General features: G+C 46.3%; 1 protein-coding gene across 2 annotated transcripts in view; it reads right to left on the bottom strand.

Moving 5' to 3' along the window:
- Window positions 1-4,736: 4,736 nt before the first annotated feature.
- LARS2 (leucyl-tRNA synthetase 2, mitochondrial) overlaps window positions 4,737-22,694 on the bottom strand; it is a 162,387-nt gene continuing 144,429 nt past the window's right edge. For both annotated transcript variants that reach the window (XM_011952653.1, XM_011952654.1), the window contains 2 exons: window positions 11,268-11,395; window positions 4,737-6,233 (listed from right to left, as the gene is read on the bottom strand). In XM_011952653.1, the coding sequence (XP_011808043.1) occupies window positions 6,054-6,233; window positions 11,268-11,395 (308 nt within the window). In that variant the 3' untranslated portion in view covers window positions 4,737-6,053. The remainder of the gene's footprint in view (window positions 6,234-11,267; window positions 11,396-22,694) is intronic.

Below are 22,694 nucleotides of genomic sequence, written 5' to 3'. Positions count from 1 at the left end.
CCAGCCTCTAGCAATTGGCTAAGGCACATGGCTGAATTCTAGCCAAGAGGAAGTGGGCAGAAGTGACGTACACTGCTTTCAGACCTGGCCAAAGCCCCTGTGACACTCCACCTCCCTCCCCCTTATCTGTGGGCTAGATTTGATGTCTAGGGTAACCATGAAAGCCAAGAGCTGAAGACGGTGGAGTCTGCATGAACCCTCCGTCAAGCTGGAACTGAATGGAACAGAACCTCTTCTCCAGAGGATTAGACTCATGGGAATGAGAAATAAAGTTTGCTGGGTCAGACCACTGACATTTGGGGGTTTACTTGTTATGGCTACATGAATTATCAGCTGATAATTATCAGCTGATAATTAAAACATGTTGATTGCTGAAGATGATTGGTAGGCGAGATATTAGCAGCCACTAATTATTAGTGCATAATTAAGGTATCACCAGTAATAATGAAGTAAATGATGACTAAGAGGTCTACTACATTCACTCAGAGGGAAACTGACTTCTGAGATGTTTACTGATGACTTAGATATTTGCTTATGACTCTGATGCTAGTAGTTAAAATATTAATAGAAAACTAAAATATTTCCTGGAAACTATGATGTTAACTGACAACTAAGAGTTAGTTGATAACAAATAATGGGGCTATCATCCGGCCGGCGACACTTGCTTTAGGTTCCTTTGTCCCAGCTCTCAGCCTGTCCCTGCAGCAGCTGCCCTCTTGTGCACAGACAATGAGTCTCTCTGAGTTCACCTGACAAAGCCCCTCTGGCCCACTTCTGGCCCTGAGGACTGACAAGCTGGACCCAATGAATGGCATATAATCTTTGCGTGCCTGCTCCCTCTATGGATCTCACCGTGTAAAGGACACATTATTCCTTTCTACACCCCCGTGGCAGTGCCTGAGGAAGGGGAACTCGTCCCCTAAGATCTAGTTCTCCTCTGAGTTCTGAGGGCAGCCATGAGTATGCAGCAGCAGATGTGGTGGGTGAGGCCTCCCTTGGGCGGGACCAGGGCTGAGCCCTCCTTAATTAATCCCAGATGGGGCTCTTCTATTGTTTGTGGAAAGGATGATCTGTGGAAGACACAGATGGGGCTGCTGTGGTGCCAAGGAGTGCTTATCACCGGGGAGGTCTAGAACAGGTCTCCCCTCTCCCATCTGCCATGGGATTTTCGTCACAGTAAGTGGAGTTGAGCAAAGATGGTTTCCTGGCTTCTAGGTCCCAGGGATGGTGTCCAAAGGAGGCTCTGTCTGCCAGGGGTGATGGCTCCCTGGGGGCGGTCAGTCCCAGGCTGAAAGACAGCCGACCCCACATGCTGAATTGGGTGCCTCAGAACTTCAGGTATGCATTCAACCAGGTGTGTGCCCACAGTGAGCCAACCTTCCCAGACACACATGAGCAAGTGTGGTTTCGGCAGGCTCTAGGGCATTTGGGGAACAACTGGAGAGAAAGCTATAAATAAGGACCATCTGGGAAAATTCAGGAGGTTCGAGGGCTGGTTTTGCACAAAGGTCTTTGGGAACCAGCAAGGTGGAGCAGAGTGGGATCATGGCTCTGCCACCTTCTTGTGTGTGGTCTTGAGCAAGGCTCCTTATGTGGCAAAGCACTTAGAACAGGGCCAGGCCCATAATAAGTCCTCAGAAATCATAGATATTATTGTAATGTCGGGGGACTGCAGCCCATGGCTCCTGTATACAGGGTGTCTGTCTTAGATGTGCTCTTCCAGAGGCTGAATAAGAACTGAAATTCAAGTTTAGGACTTAAGGCACAGGGAGATGAGTCATCAGGCATTGAATTCCAGCAGTCCTGATCACCACCTCCCCTCCAGGGCCTCATTATTGCTGCACAGCTGCCTCCAGCCCCTCACGTGGACAGGTCGAGGGAGGGCAGTGGAGGCCTGGAGTGAGGTCACTGGCCTTTCCGTGGCTGCTCCAGGCTCTCCCCTCCCTAACAGCACTGTCACCAACCACCCACCCGCCCTCGGGGGATTTCCCTACTTGCTGGTTGTTGGTCACCCCAGATTCCTTTCTCCAAGCTCATCAGCTTGGATGAGAGCCTTTAGCCACCCACCTCTGAGTGTCAGGCAGGGACCCAGCCCACGAGACCGCTGTTTTCTGCTTGCTCTTCTCACAGGAAGAAAGGAGGGAAAACTCTTTTGGTCTACCCCTCTGTCCAGCTGGGCCCGCCAGTGAAGAAAGTTTACCTCCTAAATTAGCTGGGTGTGGTGGTCCGTGCCTGTAATCCCAACCACTCAGGTGGCTAAGGCACGAGAATCAGTTGAACCCCCGAGGCAGAGGTTCTAGTGAACTGAGATCGCACCACTGCAATCCAGCCTGGGTGATGAAGTGAGACTCTGTCTCAAAAAAAAAACAAAAAACAAAAAAACAAAAAAGAAAGAGAGTTTACCTCCTGCACTACACTTTGCCTGGTGGTAGTACGGGGAGGGGGTGCTCTAAGTTGAATGAGCACAGATTGGGGGTCAAGATACGTCATCACTTACTGTTACGGTCTCAAGTTTCGTTATCTGCAAAAGGAGGTGATAATGCCTCCTATCCACAACCTCGAATCTCTCAGCAAGTAAGCAGGAGACTTCCATTAGGGGAACGTTGCCTTCTGTTCTGTCCTAAGGTTGCAAGAGCCTGAGGCTGAGATACAAGAAAGGGAGCTCCCCACACCTACCCAGACTGAGCAACTGTGTGAGCAGGAACTTCATGGGGGCTGCTTTTTGTTCTTTGGATTTCACTTCATACAAGGACAGGAGCATGTTTTCCTAGCTAGAATACATCCTCAGAGGCAGCTGCTAGATATCCTGCCTGGGAGAAGAAAAGAAAAATCAAGGGAAACAAGTTCTTAGCTCATTTACAGCTTCACAAAATTGTACGTTTTGATGTTTTGCCTCATGAAGTATTACTGAAATAACTTCATGGCCAATAAAAATGAGAAAATGCAAAAAAGTAGACAGAAGGGAAAAATAACTTGTAGAAGTCTCAGCCTATGATATGCAAGCAAATTTCCTGCTTTCAATTTTCTTTGTAAGCGTTGAAAAAAAAAAAAAAGGTCAGGATTGCATTGTGCATGTATCTTCCTTGATTCATGAGAAAATTTCCAGGCTACATGTTTTTAAAAAACCATCTGTTGCTGGTTGCCTCGCCTTCCATTGACTGGATGTACCCTGCTTTTCAAAGCCAGTCCCCTGAAGGTGTGCATTTAGGCTGGGATGAAATATGCCTGTGCTGTTTCCAAGCTCACTAATTGTTTTAGGGTCTTCGAGATCAATTTTCGTAGGCAGACAGCTGGCTCCTATTGTGGTAGCATTTGCCATGGAGCACCACTCTCCCTGGGCACAAACTCTGTTCTCTTATTGCCCCATAGAAATAACCCTGATACCCGCCCACGAGTCTACATCTTTCCCCCCCAGTTCTCTGGAACTAACCACACGCTCTTGGCCTCTCACCCACCACTGCCCCTGTAGAGAGGACACCACCTCTGTGATTTCCCAGGTTTATTGGCTTTCCAGGAGGGAAGCCGCAGCGATACTCTGCTCAAAATGCCAGTGGTTTTGGGAGCCATCTCACCTGTCCGTGCACATCAAGCAACATGGACAAGTAGGTGAGGGGACTGGTAGACATGGTGGGGAGGCAAATGTGGAGGCCAGAAGATGTGGGCTTGGATCCCGGCTCTCCTACTTATTAGCCGTGAAAACCGAGCTACTTATTGAACCTCAGAGCCTGGGTTCCTTCTTTTATAGAGAATAATTCCTTCCCTCTAGAGTTTTTGTGGGAATTAAATAAGATAATAATATAAGTGAACCTGCTGAGTCCAGTTTCTGACCTCAATAAGACAGTCAATAAATGGCTGAGATTATTCCCCACCACCCCACTCCCAGGGGTCAGAGTTTTCTGTCCAATTGTTCCATTACCCATACTCTTAGTATGTACTGATGAGCTCTTGTTTGCAAAAGCTTTATCCTCTAGGAGCAGTTTCTCCAGAGTCATGCTGGTGTCAGCCAGCTGGTCAGTCTAGCAGCCTGGAGGCTTTACTGGCCCATTGCCCTGGTCAGATCATGTGCAAATAAAGGGCTCCCTTCCCTCATCTTGTTCAAGACCACTTAGCTTACCCTAAGAAAGAACAAGATAATCAAGCAAAAACACTCACTCCTCCTTCCTTGTACCAAGTATTTTCATGGGCTTCTATTTAATCCATATTCACTGCCATGTGCAATGAGACTAAGTACATTCAACTCAGCTCTAGCACTCCAGACTTCTGGTCCCCGTCTTCCCTTTTGGTCCTACTCTTGGTCCCGGACCACACTTACCCCGCTAAGCTGAAGATTAGGAAGAGGAAGAACTAGATAGAAATTATGGTTCAAGTGCATCAGTGTATCCAGTGGTTCTCAAACTTTGCTGCCCATTAGAATCACTTGTAGTTTTAAAGATTCCTGATGCTTAAGCCACACCGCGGACTAATTAAATTGGAATATCTGGGCATGAGGACCACGCAGAGTATTAGGCCTGAGAACCAGTGACTTAACTGCTGTTGCTAGTGTGCCTGTATCAGTGTTGTCTACCATGGACTGTAAGTTCTGGAACAAGAAGAACCACATGTATCCCACTTTATAGCATTCCATGTGGAGTCAGACACACAGCCAATGCTTCTGATGATGATGGAATACCTCAATCTGTTTGTCATTAACTCTGAAATTGGAATATGGTAGATATTCCAAGATCACACATATGTCCTGAAGTCACAGATGATAAACATTTTATTACACTAAAAAAGTCATCTGTTAACTGCTGAACTGCAGGGGGACCACATCTGAGGCTACTTCAGAAAAATGACATCAGATAACAAATATAGATTTCTGGCATTACAAAATGGCTAGATTCTCCCCCACCTTCCCTCCTTAAATATTAATCAGTGGCTTAGACCAGTTCTAGTGGGAACACTTAATTGCTGACTTCACATAAAACCAGGATTAGCCTAATGTGCCAATGACATGAGCCCATTCCTGGCTGTCTTCCCAACAGCCAGACTGCTGTGGCTTGGACACTGAAGGCAACACCTGGGGGGCCTCAGTTCCACTCCTCTGTGGTGAGCTTGCTCTTCCTAATAACTGGCTCTGGAGTCAAATCAATAATGGTGGCATTGCCATCTGGGGCCCACATGAGCTCTCCGGGGCCTGCTGCCTCCCTACTGGGCTGCGGTGGGGCTCTGAGGTTGGGGATGAGCAGCCTGGAGCCTGGTTCCATTTCACTACACAGCAAATTGTATACCCAAGGGAGTGGTCATGACTTGCTGCTCCTCATTCATGTGAGGAAGTGGTGCTTTGCCTGGGATCCTGTGTGTCAGAACCATAGCAGGCCTGGGAGGCATGTCCAGCTGGGGTTGGGGAGGACAGGCCTGCATGACAGAGCTGGGGAGTGGTGGGGACAGAGGTGGAGGAACCAGCACTGCCTGCCTTTTGATTCAAAGCAACTTCAGAAAATCCCTGTGTCCATTTCCACATATTGGTTATTTGAGCATTTCCTAAATGGCTTCCTCATCCAGCCTGAAGGCAAAGAGACCATTCACCACCCTCTGGAGGCTCAGTTAGCAGTTCCAAGTGGCTGGCACACTGCACCTGAGTCCTGCAGTTCCTCAGGCTGACCTTAAATTCCCGAGGAGCACCTAAGGCAGAGCCATTTCTCAGATCCGCAGGCTACCTGGCTGTTCAAGGGGCACTGTGCTCCTTCCTGCTCCCACCCAGCAGTGTCTCTGAGGGCTTCCCATGGGATCAGATGGCCTCCTCCACCTGCAGTGTGGGTGGGGGGTGAGGGGCAGGCTGTCCGACACCCTCCTCAGTAGCTCATATTTCTCTGTTGCTCAGCTCACCTTCGCCCCAGCACCAGGCCCCACTACAGCGGCACACTGTTGACTGCAGTCTGCCACAGGACTGAGGTCAACAGTCAAGACATTTGTCTTTTCCCTTCCCCTGGGAAGCAGACATCGCCCCCTCATCCCAGGCCTGGAAGGAGGTTCCTCAGAGGCCCTACGTGGTAGCTGCAGCCTCCTGGCTGTCAATCTTGCACCAGGAAGTTGATGAGGGCAATTCTCGGGGAGAGGAAGGACTTCTTGATGCTTCGCCCTTGCAAAAGCTTGACACCCAGCTCACTTTGGAGAACAAATTTGTGGACTTTGTCCTGGTCCTGGGCAACTTGTTGGGGCACAGGAATTTTGCCACAAGCTTTATTGTTGATCTGAGAAGGAGAAAAGCCAAGACAAACAATGAGGAACATCCTCAGAGTGGCGGGCGGCCCAATACCAAACCTCCTGCCTGCAAAGGGCGTGGCTGCATTTGTTTAGGGGAAGGGAATAGAGGTGGAGAAAGGAGGAAGTCAGCACCCTGCTTCCCACAAGGGTAAAACGCAACCAGCTGAATAGGATTAATACCTAGACCTGCAGAGAGAGACAGACACTGAGACTGCATGTGAGTGCCCGTAGGTGGAGTGAGGACCGCCTTGCATTTTCTGAGCACCGCTCTCATACACAGCTGTGGTAGAGATTATGTCAAAAATCCTCAGCGTGAGATGGCTTGGGCCATTTCCAGGCAGAAAGGGATTATTCTGTCATCGGGGCTCAAGTCTAAGTTCAGATCCAGGCTAGAGCGAGCTGTCCCCTCGGATTTTACCTAGGTCTCAAGTGGACCAAACAGTTGACAGTTTCACGGGGGACACAGTCAAACTTCTCTCTCTGCTGACTGGCTCCAGAAGGGGGTGCTCAAGTGTGACGACTTAGAAATTGGACCCACATCTTGTCACATTAATCACTCTTTCTCCCTTAACATGGGTCAGTACAGTTCCAGACACAGGTGGGTATTCGCCGAATATTGATTCAATGAGGGAAGATGACCACGTGGTTCAGCTTCTGAGCAGTCATGCTTCCAAATCCTCAATCCCATTGCTCCAAAATCTACACACACATTTCTTTCACTAACTCTTGTTTTTCACTTGGAAAATATAGTCACGGTCTTAGGAAAAGTTACTAGGAATAATTTCTCAAGTTTCAACCAAAGCACATTATCAAATGTCCCCTAATTGCCCACTTCCTTTTTTTCAGATTTCTGCAGAACTTGGTGGCATTTTTATTGTCTCCATTAGCCTAGGAAACAGGGAGAGGATATAAATAAAACACGCAGTCCTGGCATATTATGAAATATTGTTTTGAAAGCGTGAGGCTCCATGCTGCAGGGTTTTAAAGCGTTCTGAAGCTGGGGAACTACGTGTGTGGTGTGAAGGACTGTGGCCCCTCTGCCCTGGTGTTTCTGAGTCATTAGAAGCTGCCTTCTTTCAAGGCCACATGCTGGGCTGGACTGAGATCCTAGAAGAGAGCTTCCACCTGTCACACAAGAGCCATGCCCCTAGTGAAGTCCTGGGGTCCCCAGCAGGGAATTCTCAGGACATGCAGCTGTCAGTGAATCATGTCTTTCCTCCTATGGAAGAGCAGCCCAGGCCAACATCTCCTGTGGGTCACCACCCACAGAGGGGGTGCTGGGCGAGGGGGAGCATGGTGCTCTCATGTGGGCAGACTCAGGTTTGACTCTCAGACCTGGTCTTACAAGCTGTGGGATCTCGAGCTTAGTTGTTTTTTTTTTTTTTCTTAAGGACAGAATTCTCCAGATTCTGGAGTGAAGGAGGTAAAATAACCTGTGTAAAGGGACCAGCTCACTAAGCTGTACTCCCTCTGCCTTTGTCAAGAGTGGTGGCCAGGATGGAAGGAGCTGGCTGTGGGATGTCCTCTTTGATGCACGGCCTCAGCACAACAATGACCCATTTCTAAACCCTTCGAGCTTCCTGTGCTTTGCCGGAGCCGGGCAGGCTGGTCCTAAGTCATCACTGGTGACAGCCTGTCCAAAGGACCTGAGTCATTCTTGTCCACAGCTGGGGCTTTGGGGGCAGGGCATGTGATCTCTGGAAGTGGCTATGGTGCTCCGAGTCTTTCCCATGCTGCCTTGGGCACCCTCACACGGTTCTGGCTCCCCGGGCCTCCCCTGAGTTGCCTTACCAAGGCAGTCCCTTCAGGGTGAGTAGGTCCTGATCATGCTCCCCCTGTCTCTGGCATAAAGTGCCAATGAGATGGGCAGAGAAGTCAGGCTGGGACTCAACACTGAGCCTGGGCTTCAAGGGCCCAAAGAGGAATAAGCACATTGATATCACTTCAAACAGAGGCTGCTATGCTGGGGGGCTCTTGCACCTCCATCTTTGGAGAGGGCCTAAGCATGACTCTCCTGGACTTTTCTGACACCTGTTGGACAGGGCCCAGGCCACAGGTGTTCCTCCCACTCGAATCCATCACCTGTCGCCATCACGAGGGTGGCCTTGGAATGGCTAATAACTATACAAGCTTCCATTTGCTGAGCTCGCACTCTGCCAAGCACTGAACTATGCAATTCACTTGCATGAACCTGAGTCGATGCATGAATATCCCATCCCATTTTACAGATGGGGAAGCTGAGGCACATGAAGTGAAGTCACTTGTCCACCTAGGCTCCACCCCAGGCAGCGGTAGAGAGGGGATGACCTGACACAGCCCCTCTCTCTCCTGCTCACACACCCTGACAGCCCCCTGTCCTCTGAGGGGTGGAGTCTGGCCTCCAAGGAGGGGACACTCCCCACCTTTAGCCTTGTTTCCAGCACTGCCCTGTGCCCTCTGCTCCAGCCCCTCCCTGGCTCAGCCCGGGTCTCTGTGGGCCTGCCTCCTGTGTTTGCTCCTGGTATTGCGGCACCCTTCTCTCCACTGGGGAGAGGCTGCTTCTCTTTCAAAGCCAAAGCCGCCTCTCCTTTTCCTCATGATGCATTTTCTGATTCTCCAACTGCCAGAAGTGGCAACACTGATGCTAGCAGCAGTCACCATTCATAGAGTAGATTCTGGACTAGCTCTGTGACCTTCCGTGAGTTATTCTGCCCCATCCTGCCACCATTTCCTTGCCTGTAAGATAAGGTTAGTCACACATCTGCCTGTCTGTGAAATGGGGACAACAAGCCTGCCTCACAGAGCCACTGTGCTTAGTAAATAAGCTCACACCTGGGAAGTTCCAGGGCGGAGCGTGGCCCTGGGTCAGCGCTCACTCTGTGTTAAGAGGATTTTGTCATTAGCGCATCCAGAAGCAAGCTAAGCACTTCCTGGTATTATCCCACCTAATTCTCTCAATAGCCGGATAAGGCAGGCGCTGTGCGTGCCTCCATTTTATAACTCAGGAAACTGAGGCTTAGAGGTGTTAACTATGTTGTAAAACTGAGACTTATACCCAGGATGGCCCGACTTCCAAGCCCTTACATAAACTGTGTGTGACAGCTCATGTGCCCCCAGACCTTTGTTCCAAAGTGATAAGGCGGTAGCTCTTGTCTCTGTATCCCTGGTGGGGGCAGAGCCCAGCATGTCATAGGCACAAAGAACACGGGCACAACTGAACTGAATGACACTGAACTGTGCTTGCAGCATGTTTCTGGCCAGGGCACAAAGTGAGATCACATGGAGTGAGAACCCAGGCCTTCACAGAAGTCTTTGCTGCTGGCATGGTGCCAACCCAGCCCGGGTTCTCAAGCTGGGTACACTTGCAGAAAGTCTTACACATGCTTTTAATTTTAGGTTTGCATTTCAATGATTATCTAAAATTATTTTACCAATGATCAAAACTCAATTTCTTTTCTGCAGTGGTAATTTAAGATAGAAAGATATTTTCATAGACTGAAGCCCTCCCTTTTTCTCAAGTTAGCATTTCTCAACTGGGCTGAGGACAAGTTCTTAGGGATGCATGAGATTTATCATAAACATTACTCAAATTAAAGCAATTTCTGGGCTGGGGCCGGGTGTGGTGGCTCCCACTTGTAATCCCAGCACTTTGGGAGGCTGAGGCAAAAAGATGCTTGAGCCCAGGAGCTTGAGACCAGCCCGGGCAACAGAGTGAGACCATGTCTCTATTAAATAATAATAATGATGATGATGAAAAGAAATTTCCTCTATGCCACAAGGATGGTTTTGGTTTTGAAGATTTTTGGAAGAAGTCTGCCAGGGCACTCTCACCTCCTCTCCCTTTGGGGTGGGGTGGCAGAGAACACAGTGCCAGGAGAGTTGGTGCGGAGACAAGGGGGCTGTGAAGGAGCCCGGTCTCCTCGGCAAAGTATTGTCTTTCCAAACCTCCACCTTCCTGCTGGGCCCTGGGCCTGCACAGGTGCAGAGGGGCCAGGGCCTGGCTGGCCAACCTCTGTGGGGCTATGCCCTCCCTCAGCCCCTAGGTGCGTTTGTTCAGGGCACTTTTCACAATTTGCAGTCATTTTATTTATTTTCCTCTTTCCTTTTTATTCTTCCCTCTCTCTCCTACTATGCTTTAAGCTCCATGAGGGTAGGGAACCTGTCTGTCCTATCTTGATTTTGTATCCCCAGAGCACTATGCCTGATGTAGAGTCAGACTTGACAAGCATTTGTGAATAAATGAATAAACCTGGGCTAGGTGGACCAACTTCACTGAGCCTCAGTCCTCAATTGAAAAAATGAGAATGGCAACACCCACTTCATAGGGTGATAAGAGTGAAATGATAATTTTGAATGTGAATTACCTGGCCCCATGCGTGGTTCTGGGGAGACATGTGGTTCAAAGTCCACTCCCTGTCCTCTTTTTTTCTTCAGACACATCAGCATATTTAAGAGATATTCATCATAAATGTGTCTCATTTAACAAATTAAGTAAATGTAGAAAAATCATATATAGGATAAACTATAAGGGGGTTACTTGCTCTTAGAAAAGGTTTAAACAATAAACTCCTCTTATGTACTTAAAATTACCTAATTTACAAAAAAAAAAAATTATGGAGGCTTTCTGAATTATGTTTTACAGGTATTACTGCATAGCCACCCACCTCACTGTCACCCTTCCCCAGCCCCCAAAAGCCCCCAAGAGCACCCGAGTGAAATTGAGAGCGACTGAAACACGGTCCTCAGCTGGAAAAACAATGAGAACCTATAAGGCGGGCCAGGTTTATGATTCCCCTTTCCAAGCCCTTGAGGGCCATGAGAGTTTCATGCTCACATGCTTCTGGGGTGTGGTGACCTACAAACCTGAGGGTACTGGCAAAGGAAAGACAGGCCTTGTGCCTTCCGGTCACAAGGTGTGGCTGAGGGCTGAGCTGAGTGAGCCAGAAAGGCCTGCTAATAGACCTCTCAAAACCGCCACCGTGTTTAGGGGCCACTAGCAGGGCAGGGACTGCCGGGCTCTGGGGTTGAGGGGAGACACTTACCAGAACTGCCATCTGGACGACCTCCGGCTGCTGCAGGAACTCCGGGTCCACGGCAGGCCATGCCTGGAGCAGCACACTGGCGTCCCAGGAGTAGTGGGCACAGAGCTTCCTTGGTACCAGCGCCAGGCCTGCAATGCCAAGGCACAGAAGAGTGGGGTCACTCTAAGAACAGGGAGGCTTATGAGAGCAGGACCAAAGCTTCTGCCCCCACACAGCACAGCCTGCCAGGTGCTCAACACTTTGGCCTGGTTTAGAATCCCAGGTTGCTGGGGAGCTCTTGTTGTTCACAGACGGCGCGCAGGGCTGTGAAGATGGGTGGCTATGCCCTTCTGAAGTGTGCATGTGGAGACACGGGCTGCTGGTGTGAATGGCATCCCCCTGAAGTTCTGCTGGTGAAGGAATGCCTTTGTGCTACCCTGAGAGCTGATTCCAAAGTACGGAGCGGCATTTGCTACCTATCTCGCCTATGCATTCTATAGTCTGAGAAGGCCTCCCAACCTGTTCTTTTACTCATAACCAACCTATTCTTTTACTCACAATTACTGGAGCCAGGATGCAGTGAACGGCAGGACACTCCCCACCATGTGCAGAGGGATCCTAACCTTCCCGCAAACTTCCTCTTGGGAATGGAGCCCTCTGATTACTGGAATGGAAGGAGCTTTCCTTGGCTCAGGGTGGGCCAAACATGAGGAAACACTGAGGAATGAAACCGTCTCAAGCCCCGTTTCCCAGAATGCTTCGTGCCGCAGCCCCCAAGTAGAGGTGGCACTAAGGGTAGCAGAGGGCCAGCTGTCCAAGTGCAGTGGCAGTGGCCAGTGCTCCAGGACTTTAACTAGGGCTCGTCCCAGCAGGGAAAGCTTTGACTTCAAAGCCTCTGCTGTAATCTCAGCACTTTGGGAGGCCTAGATGGGAGGACCGCTTGAGGCCGGGAGTTTAAGATAAGGCTGGGGAACACAGCGAGACCCCATCTGTTAAAAAAAAAATTCGCCAGCATGGTGGCTCATGCCTCTAATTCCAGGTACTTGGGAGGCTGAGGCAAGAAGACTGCTTGAGCCCAGGAGTTTGAGGCTGTAGTGAGCTATGATTCCCCCACTGTAGTCCAATCTGGGTGACAGAGCAAGACCGTGTCTCATAGACAGACAGATAGGTAGGTAGGTAGGTAGATAGGTAGGTAGATAGATAGATGCAAGCCTCTGCTGATTTCATGAGTACAAGAGATGCCCCCAAAGGTACAGGGAATACACACCACAGAAAAATAGATCCCTGGGCAGAAGCGGGCAAGTGAATATGGCCAGCATGCCCATTTCGGAGCAGTGCCCTGGCAGCTGTAGTCCTCACCTGGGAATAGCTTTTCCATTGGTGGTGGAACTGGCCCTTCGATACCTCTCCCTTGTTATTAGCCCTGAGACTAGAACAATGCATTAGAGGGATAGGTCCATGGCTCAGGGTATGGGCTGAAGCTGAGTCTGTAACAGAGGGAGTCAATTCCACCAAAACCAGCTCCAGTAACACTGGGTTGTGAATGACAACTTTTTGTTTTATCTTCCTTGATGACAAATGTAGTGTACACGCTCCTTGCAGAAAATTTGGAAAGGTCCTAAATATAAAACTAAACATCGTGTTCACCCAGATAGCATTTTTAACTTTTTTTTTTGAGATGGAGTTTCACTCATTGCCCAGGCTGGAGTGCAGTGGCATAATCTCGGCTCACTGCAACCTCTGCCTCCCAGGTTCAAGTGATTCTCCTGCCTCAGCCTCCCAAGTAGCTGGGGTTACAGGTGACCACTGACAAGCCTGGCTAATTTTTTGTATTTTTAGTAGAGATGGGGTTTCATCATGTTGGCCAGGCTGGTCTCGAACTCCTGACCTCAGGTGATTCACCTGCCTCAGCCTCCTGAAGTGCTGGGATTACAAGGTGAGCCACTGCACCCAGCCCCAGATAGCATTTTAAACTTATTTTAAAAGATAGTAATTTAATGTATGTAATAACTACTTGTATATATAAACCAACTCTACAAAACACCACCACCACAAGATCATGTTGTAAATACGATTTTGCATGTTCTTTTTCCCATGTTTTAAAATGATATTTCACGGCAAAAATGACACACAATTATATATCTATATATCATATATATAATAGGACCCTAGTTTAATAAAAATTTTATATGAACAGGTTGGAAGGAAATAGTAATAACATCGATTGGAATAAAATAGTAATAACATTGGTAGTAAATAAATCAAAGTAGTATCTCTGGGGAGTAGAAGTACGGGTGATTTCTCTTTGTTTCTTTTTCTGAGACAGTGTCTCACTCTGTCATCCAGGCTGGAGTGCAGTAGTAAGACCTTGACTCACTGCAACTTCTGCCTCCCAGGTTAAAGCGATTCTTGTGCCTCAGACTCCCGAGTAGCTGAGACTACAGGTGTGCGTCACCACGCCTGGCTAATTTTTTTATTTTTAGTAGAGATAGGGTTTCACCATGTTGGCCAGGCTGGTCTCAAACTCCTGGCCTCAGGTGATCTGCCTGCCTCAGCCTCCCAAAGTGCTGGGATTACAGGCATAAGCCACCGTGCCCAGCCTTGTCTTTCTTTTTAAAATACTATGTTATAGATTTTCTACAAAGGATGTTTTATTACTTTTTTAGTTTGAAAAAATATTTAAAAATAACATTTTTTCGTCCTGTGAGATCAGTTTTTTCTTTTAGTTTCTTTTCATGATTTCATTTTCCTCTCCATTTAACTTTCAAATCTATTAGTAATTTATTTTGTGTTTACTGTGAAAAAACATTATTAAAAAGAAAATAACATGGTCAACTTTCCAAACCCAATTTGTTGAATACATCTTCCCTTTCCTATTGGTTTGTGATTTTTCTTTCAAGATGTATTATACCAGGGACTGTTTCAAAAACTGTTCACTTCTGAGCTACTCAAAGTGCCTGTTTGCCATGAGGTAAAGAACTTGGGCCAGAATGTAAATCAACACATCGCCTCCTTCATTGAGAGGGAAAAAAATGGTAGCCGAACTCAATGGTGTCTTCGGTTGACACAGCTGACTTATGAGCTAGCACAAGCTCCTTATCTTGTTGTGGACTGGAGCTGAGAGTTCCACCGACTGCTCTGACTTGCACTCTCCATCAGTCCACTCTTCTGTTGACCTGTCTTGGTTCTTGTGCCAGTGCCACAGCTTTATTTGTTGTATGTAGTTTTCCATGTTTTACGACCTGGCACTCTTGCTGTAACCCTGTGTTGCCAGTCAGCCTGAGGGAAGTGAAGACTCCTTAGAAGCTGAGGATCATGTGGTATGAAAGACAGATTCCTGCTGCCCAGATGGCTCCTGTGGCCCGGGGCTTTTGCGCTTACTAATGAACCTATTCTGTGTCTAACAGATATGCCTTTTGGCAGAAGGAGAAAGGAGATTCCTGCTTGTTCAGATGGAATCCTATTAAAACTCACATCTGAATATGAGACGGAGGTCACAGAAGAGAGATCATCACTTCTTTTAGCGAGCTGGCTCTGTGTGGCTTGTCCTGTGACCCAGCTGCAGTGGGAAGATTTCCAAAACCTCCGTATGGCAGTTGTACAGGATGCCTGGGAGATGAAAGGACCTTGGACACAAATGTTCTGGGCAGAAGCTGTTACAAATTCCACTTTAAGAAAAAAATGAGGAAGCCCAGCCTTCCTGGAGCAGTCAGGATGCTTATTTATAGTAGCCTGGGCCCCTGCCAACATTTCCATATAGATGGGAGTTGGGCCATCCTGTTCAGCAGTGAGAACAGAAACTCAGGACCCTGGTTTTTATGTAGTGTTTTTGCCTCCTTGCTCATTTTAGGGAAGTAAAAATACCTAACACTTGCATGGAAAATACAATGATTCCTTTACGTTGTAATGCCAAGGGGAGAGGTCAGGTGGAGAGCTGGCCTTCAGGACACACATGGGGAAAGTCCAAACACAGGCTGGGAAGTGGCAAGGCCCTGGCATGCAAGCCTACCTGACAAGGCTGGCTGTGGCCCACAGCCCACCCCCTTTCTTCCCCTCCTCTGGGAGAGCTGCTGTTGCAGACTTTCCCGCAGAATAACTGAAACAAGCCTCCTCTCCCCACTGAGAGGTGGTGAGGCTGCCATGTCACCAGGGCACCCCAGAGGGATCATGGCTTCTGTGGATGGCAGTCCTCTCCTACTGGCCATCTTCAGGCCTGCCTCCACCTCATCTCCCCACCTCTGCACTCATAGACACACCAGCGGGGAAGACGCGGGGGCTCTGCGGCGTCTGATCCCTGCTGTGCCTGTCTAGCCTTGGCAATTCCAAGGAAGTGAACAGGAAGTGAGGCCACTTTGCTTTATCCTTTATCCAGAGAAATAATTTCATTGACATTATTTTGAAATAGCAACATCTGCACAGCACACACATTTCGTGTATAAAAAACTATCAGAGCATCAGTGGGTATCTTGTTCTCCCCTGTAATTATCACACATACTTCCATATGATTTTTACGTTTATAATTTTGTTGAAGTTAATGAGTACAGCGTATAGAGAGCAAAACACAATAGCTACATTTCACAGCCACTTTTTATAAAAAGCTATGAAGAAAGTCATCCCAAATTATTTTATGAAGAAACATAGAGCTGTGGACTGAGACCTCAAGAGGGAGAATTCCTTCAGAATCCCTAAGGGAGATAAAGGCTCTCCTCCCTGTGCTCTCAAAATTAAGGTGTTGATGGATTACTTGGAGATCATCAGTCAGACACCAAAGGCAAATTTCAAGAAGGAAAAGTCACTGTAGAACTATAAAAATGGCCAGAGAAACAGAAATGTTAACATTTTACTTATTTTAAATAATTTGTATTTTGGACAAGGGACTAATCTCAAAGAGGCACACACAGACACACACACACACAGACACACACACACACACACACACACAGCAAAAGAAGGACTATCACCCAAATGCCCATCACTACATTCATTGGTTAGGACTCCCTATCTCTGTTAAAAAAGAATGGAATATTGTTGATACAGAACCACTCTAAAGCACAGTAAGAGCAAAAAATGTTTGTACAGGATGTTAACACCTGTATAAAGGTAGACAAGTCACATCCATCCATCACATTCTTCTGTCAGATTAAACATAGCATTGGTGACAAAGGTTCTCTGGGAAGCAACTGAGTGACAGCTTAGGACACACTTTCTGGTAATGTTGAATATTGTACAAAACACGTATAGACATGCTTTTCAATTTAAAAATTAGGTTTTGCTTTGCTTTAAGAAGCCCAGAGAGGCACACTGGAAACTGGACAGATTTTCTGCAGATGGTTGTAGGCACTTTTCTTCAGAAGCTGGGCACATACAGAGTGAGTTCACTCCCTGGGAGCAGTGCCCTGAGGGCAAGCCAGCCAGGGCTCCAAGTGCTCCTGCAGGCACACTCCAGGCACTCTGCCACACGCAGCAGAAGGAATGTCTGCCTCAGACAGTAGTAAGATGAATGGTTGGATCTGGTTAAGTGTGTGTGTATGTGTGGGTGTTAAAACCTTCAGGCCAGGTGTGGTGGCGCACACCTATAATCCCAGCACTTTGAGAGGCTGAGGTGGAGGGATCGCTTAAGCCCAGGAGTTCGAGACTAGACTCGGCCCTTGTCTCTACAAAAAAATCAAAAGTTAGCCAGATGTGGTGGCACACGCCTATGTCCCAGCTCCTCAGGAGGCTGAGGCGGGAGGATCACCTGAGCCTGAGAGGTTGAGGTTGCAATGAGCCGTGATCATGCCACTGCACTCAGCCTGGGCAACACAGTGAGACCCTGTCTCAAAAAATAAATAAATAAAAATAAAAAATAAAACTTTTCACTGGAAATGAATTCCTTCCTCCCTTCCTTCCTCTCTCATGGTCTATACTATTTTCCAGAATTAGAATCTCAACACTCAAGACTTATGAGTTTAGAAAGGCAATTAAAAAAATCCTTTATTCTGCAATAATTATAGATTCACAGGAAGTTACAAAGAAATGTTCAGGAGATCCTGTGTACCCTTCACCCAGCCTCCTCCAATGGTCACAGCTGGCATGGTTATATCACAATATCAAAACAAGGAAGTTCACATGAATGCAATCCACAGAGCTTACTTGGATTCCATCAGTTTAATAACTAATGTGTGTGTGTGTGTGTGTGTGTGTGTGTGTGTGTGTGTGTGTAGCTTAGCATAACCATGTGTAGCTTCATGTAACTACCACCAGTTAACACAGTCAAGAGCCACCATCCCCAACTCCTAACCCATGGCAACCATGAATATGTTCTCCATCTCTACAATTGTGTTATCTCAGGACTGTTACATAAATGGAATAATATGGTAGATTGCTTTAGTGATTAGCTTCTTTCAATCAGGATATTCTCATAAGATCCATCCAAGCTGTTGCCTGTTGGGTCATTTTTGAGGATGGTGAAATTATGTCTCCAACATGAGCACCACCAAGGAGCTCGCTGTTTGGTGATCTATCTTCCTTCCTTCCCTTCCCTTCCCTTCCCTTCCCTCCCTCCCTCCCTCCCTCCCTTCCTTTTCTTTTCTTCTCTTTCTTTATTTTTGAGACAGAGTCTCACTCTGTCGCCCAGGCAGGAATGCTGTGGCACAATCTCAGCTCACTGCAACTTCCACCTCCCAGGTTCAAGCCATTCTCTTGCCCCAGCCCATCCTGAGTAGCTGGGATTATAGGCATGTGCCACCACGCCCGGCTAATTTTTTGTATTTTTTAGTAGAGACAGAGTTTTACCATGTTGGCCAGGCTGGTCTCCTGACTTCAGGTGATCTGTCCGCTTTGGCCTCCCAAAGTGCTGGGAATACAGGAGTGAGCCAGTGTGCCTGTTTGATGATTTTCTGCTCTTTTACTGTTCACCAACAAAGGAACCCTTGAGTCTTTCATCTAGAAACAGTATCAGTGGCTCCAAATACTCAAAATTTCCCTAGGCAAGCAGCTACCACCCTCATCTAGATAGACAGTATTATGGCAAACAAAAGAAACTTTGTGAATTCAGATGTGGTGTCTTTAGCTTCTCAGATCCGAAGCTTCAGGAAGGAAAAAAAAGATTTCCTCATCCTGTTTGCAAACTGCCAAGATGCTGGGTCTGTTTCTTATAAAAGGTCTCCGTTTACTCTTTAAGCAATTGATAGAGGACTGTTAGGCTCTAAGTACTTTGGGCATCTCTAAAATGTTTCCTTTTTATCCAGGGCAATAATGGCCACTATGCCAAGAGGACTTCAAATCTCCCTTAAGAGATAGATCTCAATTCTGTTGCTCTTTGGGGAGAACTTCTCCTTTGAAAATCAGCCTCTCAGGGGAACTCTGGGAATGGTCATTTCTGAACATGCCACCTTGGTGGACCATGTTCTCTTCAGTCAATTCTGGAGTTATCTTTCTAAGATGCAGGAATAAAACCGAAGGTATATGAAAGGTAAGTGTTTTAGAAAAAAATGAAATATGCATAAAAACTGTCCCAGATCCTTGGGACAGGAATGACTTGACAGTCTGAGAAGACAATATTGAGGCCCTATCACAATATAGTGCTTCTGTTTGCAAAGGACTTTCAACATCCTGTTTATATTAACCCTCCTCACATGCTGGGAGAGGCAGGAGGCATTGTTTCCCCATTCTCTCCTGGGGGCACCTAATGCCCATGAGTAATGACCCAGGGGGACATTCCTGGTGCTTAAGCCTCCCCACTTGCCTGGGCTATGTCCCCAGCTGCTCATTCAGAAAAAACGATACACATCTCATGGGGGAGAGCAGGAGACATAGGTTTCCCACTGCTTCTTTGAATTGAAAAAAAAAAATTAGTTGCTATAGATCTGTAAAACCTTAGGGAGGACTGCAACTGAAATGAACACAATATCCACTGCTCCAACTGCTCTCTCCCGCTTTCCTACAAATGCCTAGAACACTGCCTGACACATAGTACATGCTCAATCAATGTTTATGGAATGACTGATGGAAACACTGTAGCAAAACTAAGATTCCATCTAGATCCGCTCTTCATTATAAAACTGATCACAAAAGCCCCAGTGGGGTGACGTGTAGAAAAATCATGGTGAAAAGTTTGAAATGGGCCAGTTTCTACCACACTTCTTTAGAACACGTCCTGTTGGGGATCTGGTCACAGAAATGAAGGACAGACTGACAGAGGCAACACCACAGTGTACACTGTACCATAAGACCTGCCCTGGAGAGGAAGGACCCTAGAGAGAGTAGATCCTCTGACTCCAGTATTCTAGATGCAGAGACCAGAGGGGCATGCGGGAGGGAGTTTCTGAAAATCCAATTTACATCAGTCCTTCCTGGGAGAAACAAAATGAAGGAGGTAGACAGATAATGTGGGCCAAAGAAGGAAGATGAAAGGGAGAAATGTATATTCTACGATAAGAGTGGGTGAGTTTATCACAAATTGGATCAGTATTATTTTATAGCAAAGACTACGACAGAATTAACAGCAGGCCACTTAAAAGACTTAATGTGGGGCCGGGCACAGTGGCTCACGCCTGTAATCCCAGCAATTTGGGAGGCTGAGGCCGGCTGATCATGAGGTCAGAAGATCAAGACCATCCTGGGCCAACATGGTGAAACCCCATCTCTACTAAAAATACAAAAAATTAGCCAGGTGTGGTGGTGGGCGCCTGTAGTCCCAGCCATTGAGGATGCTGAGGCAGGTGAATGGCGTGAACCCGGGAGGCGGAGCTTGCAGTGAGCTGAGATAGCGCCACTGCACTCCAGCCTGGGCGACAGAGCGAGACTCCATCTCAAAAAAAAAAAAAAAAAAAGAGAGAAGATAATAAAAGGCTGCAAAATAGAATATAATATGGCTGCAGCTTGTCAGGGCCTAACACCACCCTCCTGAAGTCTCTTGTAACACAGTAAAAAGAGGTGGCCGGGCACCGTGGTTCATGCCTGTAATTCCAGCACTTTGGGAGGCCGGGGTGAGTGGATCACCTGAAGTCAGGAGTTTGAGACCTGCCTGGTCAACATGGCGAAACCCCATCTCTACTAAAAATACAAAAATTAGCCAGGTGTGGTGGCAGGTGCCTGTAATCCCAGCTACTCAGGAGGCTAAGGCACGAGAATTGCTTGAACCTGGGAGGCGGAGGTTGCAGTGAGCTGAGATGGCGCTAATGCACTGCAGTCTGGTCGACAGAGTATGACCCTGTTTCAAAAAAAAAAAAAAAAAGACAGAAGCAACTCATTCCCTCTGTGAAGTCAGTGAAACCCTCTTTCACTAACCTAACAATTCATATTGAGAAAAAGCTAGTGTTAGTAAAATAACTGAAAATTCTATATAACCCCAGCGAATAGATTTTTTTGCAAATAGAATTTAATGGTATATTAAGTCTACCATGCCATGGTCAATATGAATTTATCTGAGGATATCTCAATATTAGGCAATCAATGAACTGAACACATAGGCAATCAATGAACTGAATACACATCATATCTAAAGGGCAAAAGAGAAAATTAAAAGCAAATAATACATCACCTCAACAACTGGACAACAGGCATTAAGTAAAATATAACTCCCATTCTTAATATGAGTGCTGGTAAACAAAAACAGAAGGCTGCTTCCTTAACATGACAGAGACTATCCGCCCCAAACCAACAGCCAACATCACATCTAACCAGGGAGGCGTTTGTTCCATTTATATCTGGAAATGAGACCTGATTGCCTGTAGCCAGCATTCTTTAACACTGCAGAGGGTTTTCTAAGAAGTATAATAAAGAAAATAATCAGACACCATGGTATAACTATTAGAAGAAGAAAGCATCCTTATTTGCTGGTCATAGAATCCTAGAAAATCCAAGAGGATTTTACCTATTAAAGTAAGAGAGATCAGTAGGGAATCAGGACAGAAAACAAATATGTAAATCAAAATTTAAAAAATTGTATGCCATTGGAATAGGTTCTGGAGATCTACTGTGCATCCTGGTGACTACAGTTAATAGCAATGCATTATTTAGTTGAAAATTGCTAAGAGAGTAGATATTTAACATTCCCATCACAACAAATGATAATGTGTGAGGTGATGGATATGCTAATTACCTTGGTTTAATTATTCCACAATGTGTACATATATCAAAACAGCACATTGTACACCATAGATATATGCAATTTTTATTTCTCAATTACATCTTTTTAAAAAGACAGTAGGCCAGGTGCAGTGGCTCATGCCTATAATCCCAGCACTTTGGGAGGCCAAGGAGGGAGGATTGCTTGAGCCCAGGAGCTCAGGACCAGCCTGGGCAACACAGTAAGACACTGTCTCTGTAAAAAAAAAAAAAAATACAAAAATTAGCTGGGCATGGTGGCATGTGCTTCCAGTCCCAGCTACTTGGGAGGCTGAGGCATGAGGTTCGCTTAAGCCCAGGAGGTCAAGGCTGAAATAAGCCCAGATTGTGCCACTGCACTCCAGCCTGGACAAGGGTGAGACTCTGTCTCAACAAATAAAAATAAGTTTTAAAACATTTAAAAAATCAATTATATTAAGAAAATAATGAGTTATTTCCCTCATATATTCCAGAGGATTCAAGTTACTTGGATTAATCTATTAGATTAATAGATTAGTTCTTTCTTATAGTTTATCAGTCTACATATATTTTTCTTAACTGATTAAATTTCCATGGTATTAACCTTTATTTGACACCATTAAGAAGACTATCATCTCACAATAAATCTTAACTGAAATAAAACAAATGTTGGTGTCAGTGTGTTTACAGAAGAAAAATATACCAGCCGTTATCAGTCAGAAAATATAGCAGAAAGAGATTCTAGCTACAAGAATACAAACGAAAAGAAAATATTTGAGACAGACCATGAGCTGGGATGAAAGTTTGGATGAGGTAAAGATGTGAAACCTTCCTAAATTAATTCTAAGTTCAACCACATTTCAATTTAACTATCATGGTGATTTCGGGAAAACTTCACAAACTACGCAGAGTTTTGCTGCGAAAAATACACAGGTGAGAAGAGTTAAAGAATTATAAGAAAAGAAATGAAGAAAGGTTAGCCTGCCAGGTGTTAAAACTGTCTGTAAAAATTCAATAGTTAAATCATCGAAGCACAATGCACAATTCAAAAACAGATCCTAGAGTGGAAAATGGAATAACTTCTCAGGAAAATAATTTGTCAATATATATCAAGAGTCTTAAATCAATTCATATCTTTTCCACTTCAAGGAAATAATTTGAAGTGAGAACAAGATTTATGCACAGAATTGTCCATGGCGGATTGTTTATGGGAGTGAAATGTTAGACACACTAAGTCATGGCACACATGGACAATTATGCAGTTTTTTTTTTTTTTTTTTTGAGATGGAGTCTCAGTCTGTCACCAGGTCACCAGGTGGGAGTGCAATGGCACGATCTTGGCTCACTACAACCTCCAGCACCCGCGTTCAAGCAACTTTC

The sequence above is a fragment of the Colobus angolensis genome, unplaced genomic scaffold (genome assembly GCF_000951035.1).
Source record: "Colobus angolensis palliatus isolate OR3802 unplaced genomic scaffold, Cang.pa_1.0 Scaffold344, whole genome shotgun sequence".
In the NCBI taxonomy this organism is placed as follows: domain Eukaryota; kingdom Metazoa; phylum Chordata; class Mammalia; order Primates; family Cercopithecidae; genus Colobus; species Colobus angolensis.
This window is presented reverse-complemented; position numbering and strand designations above follow the sequence as displayed.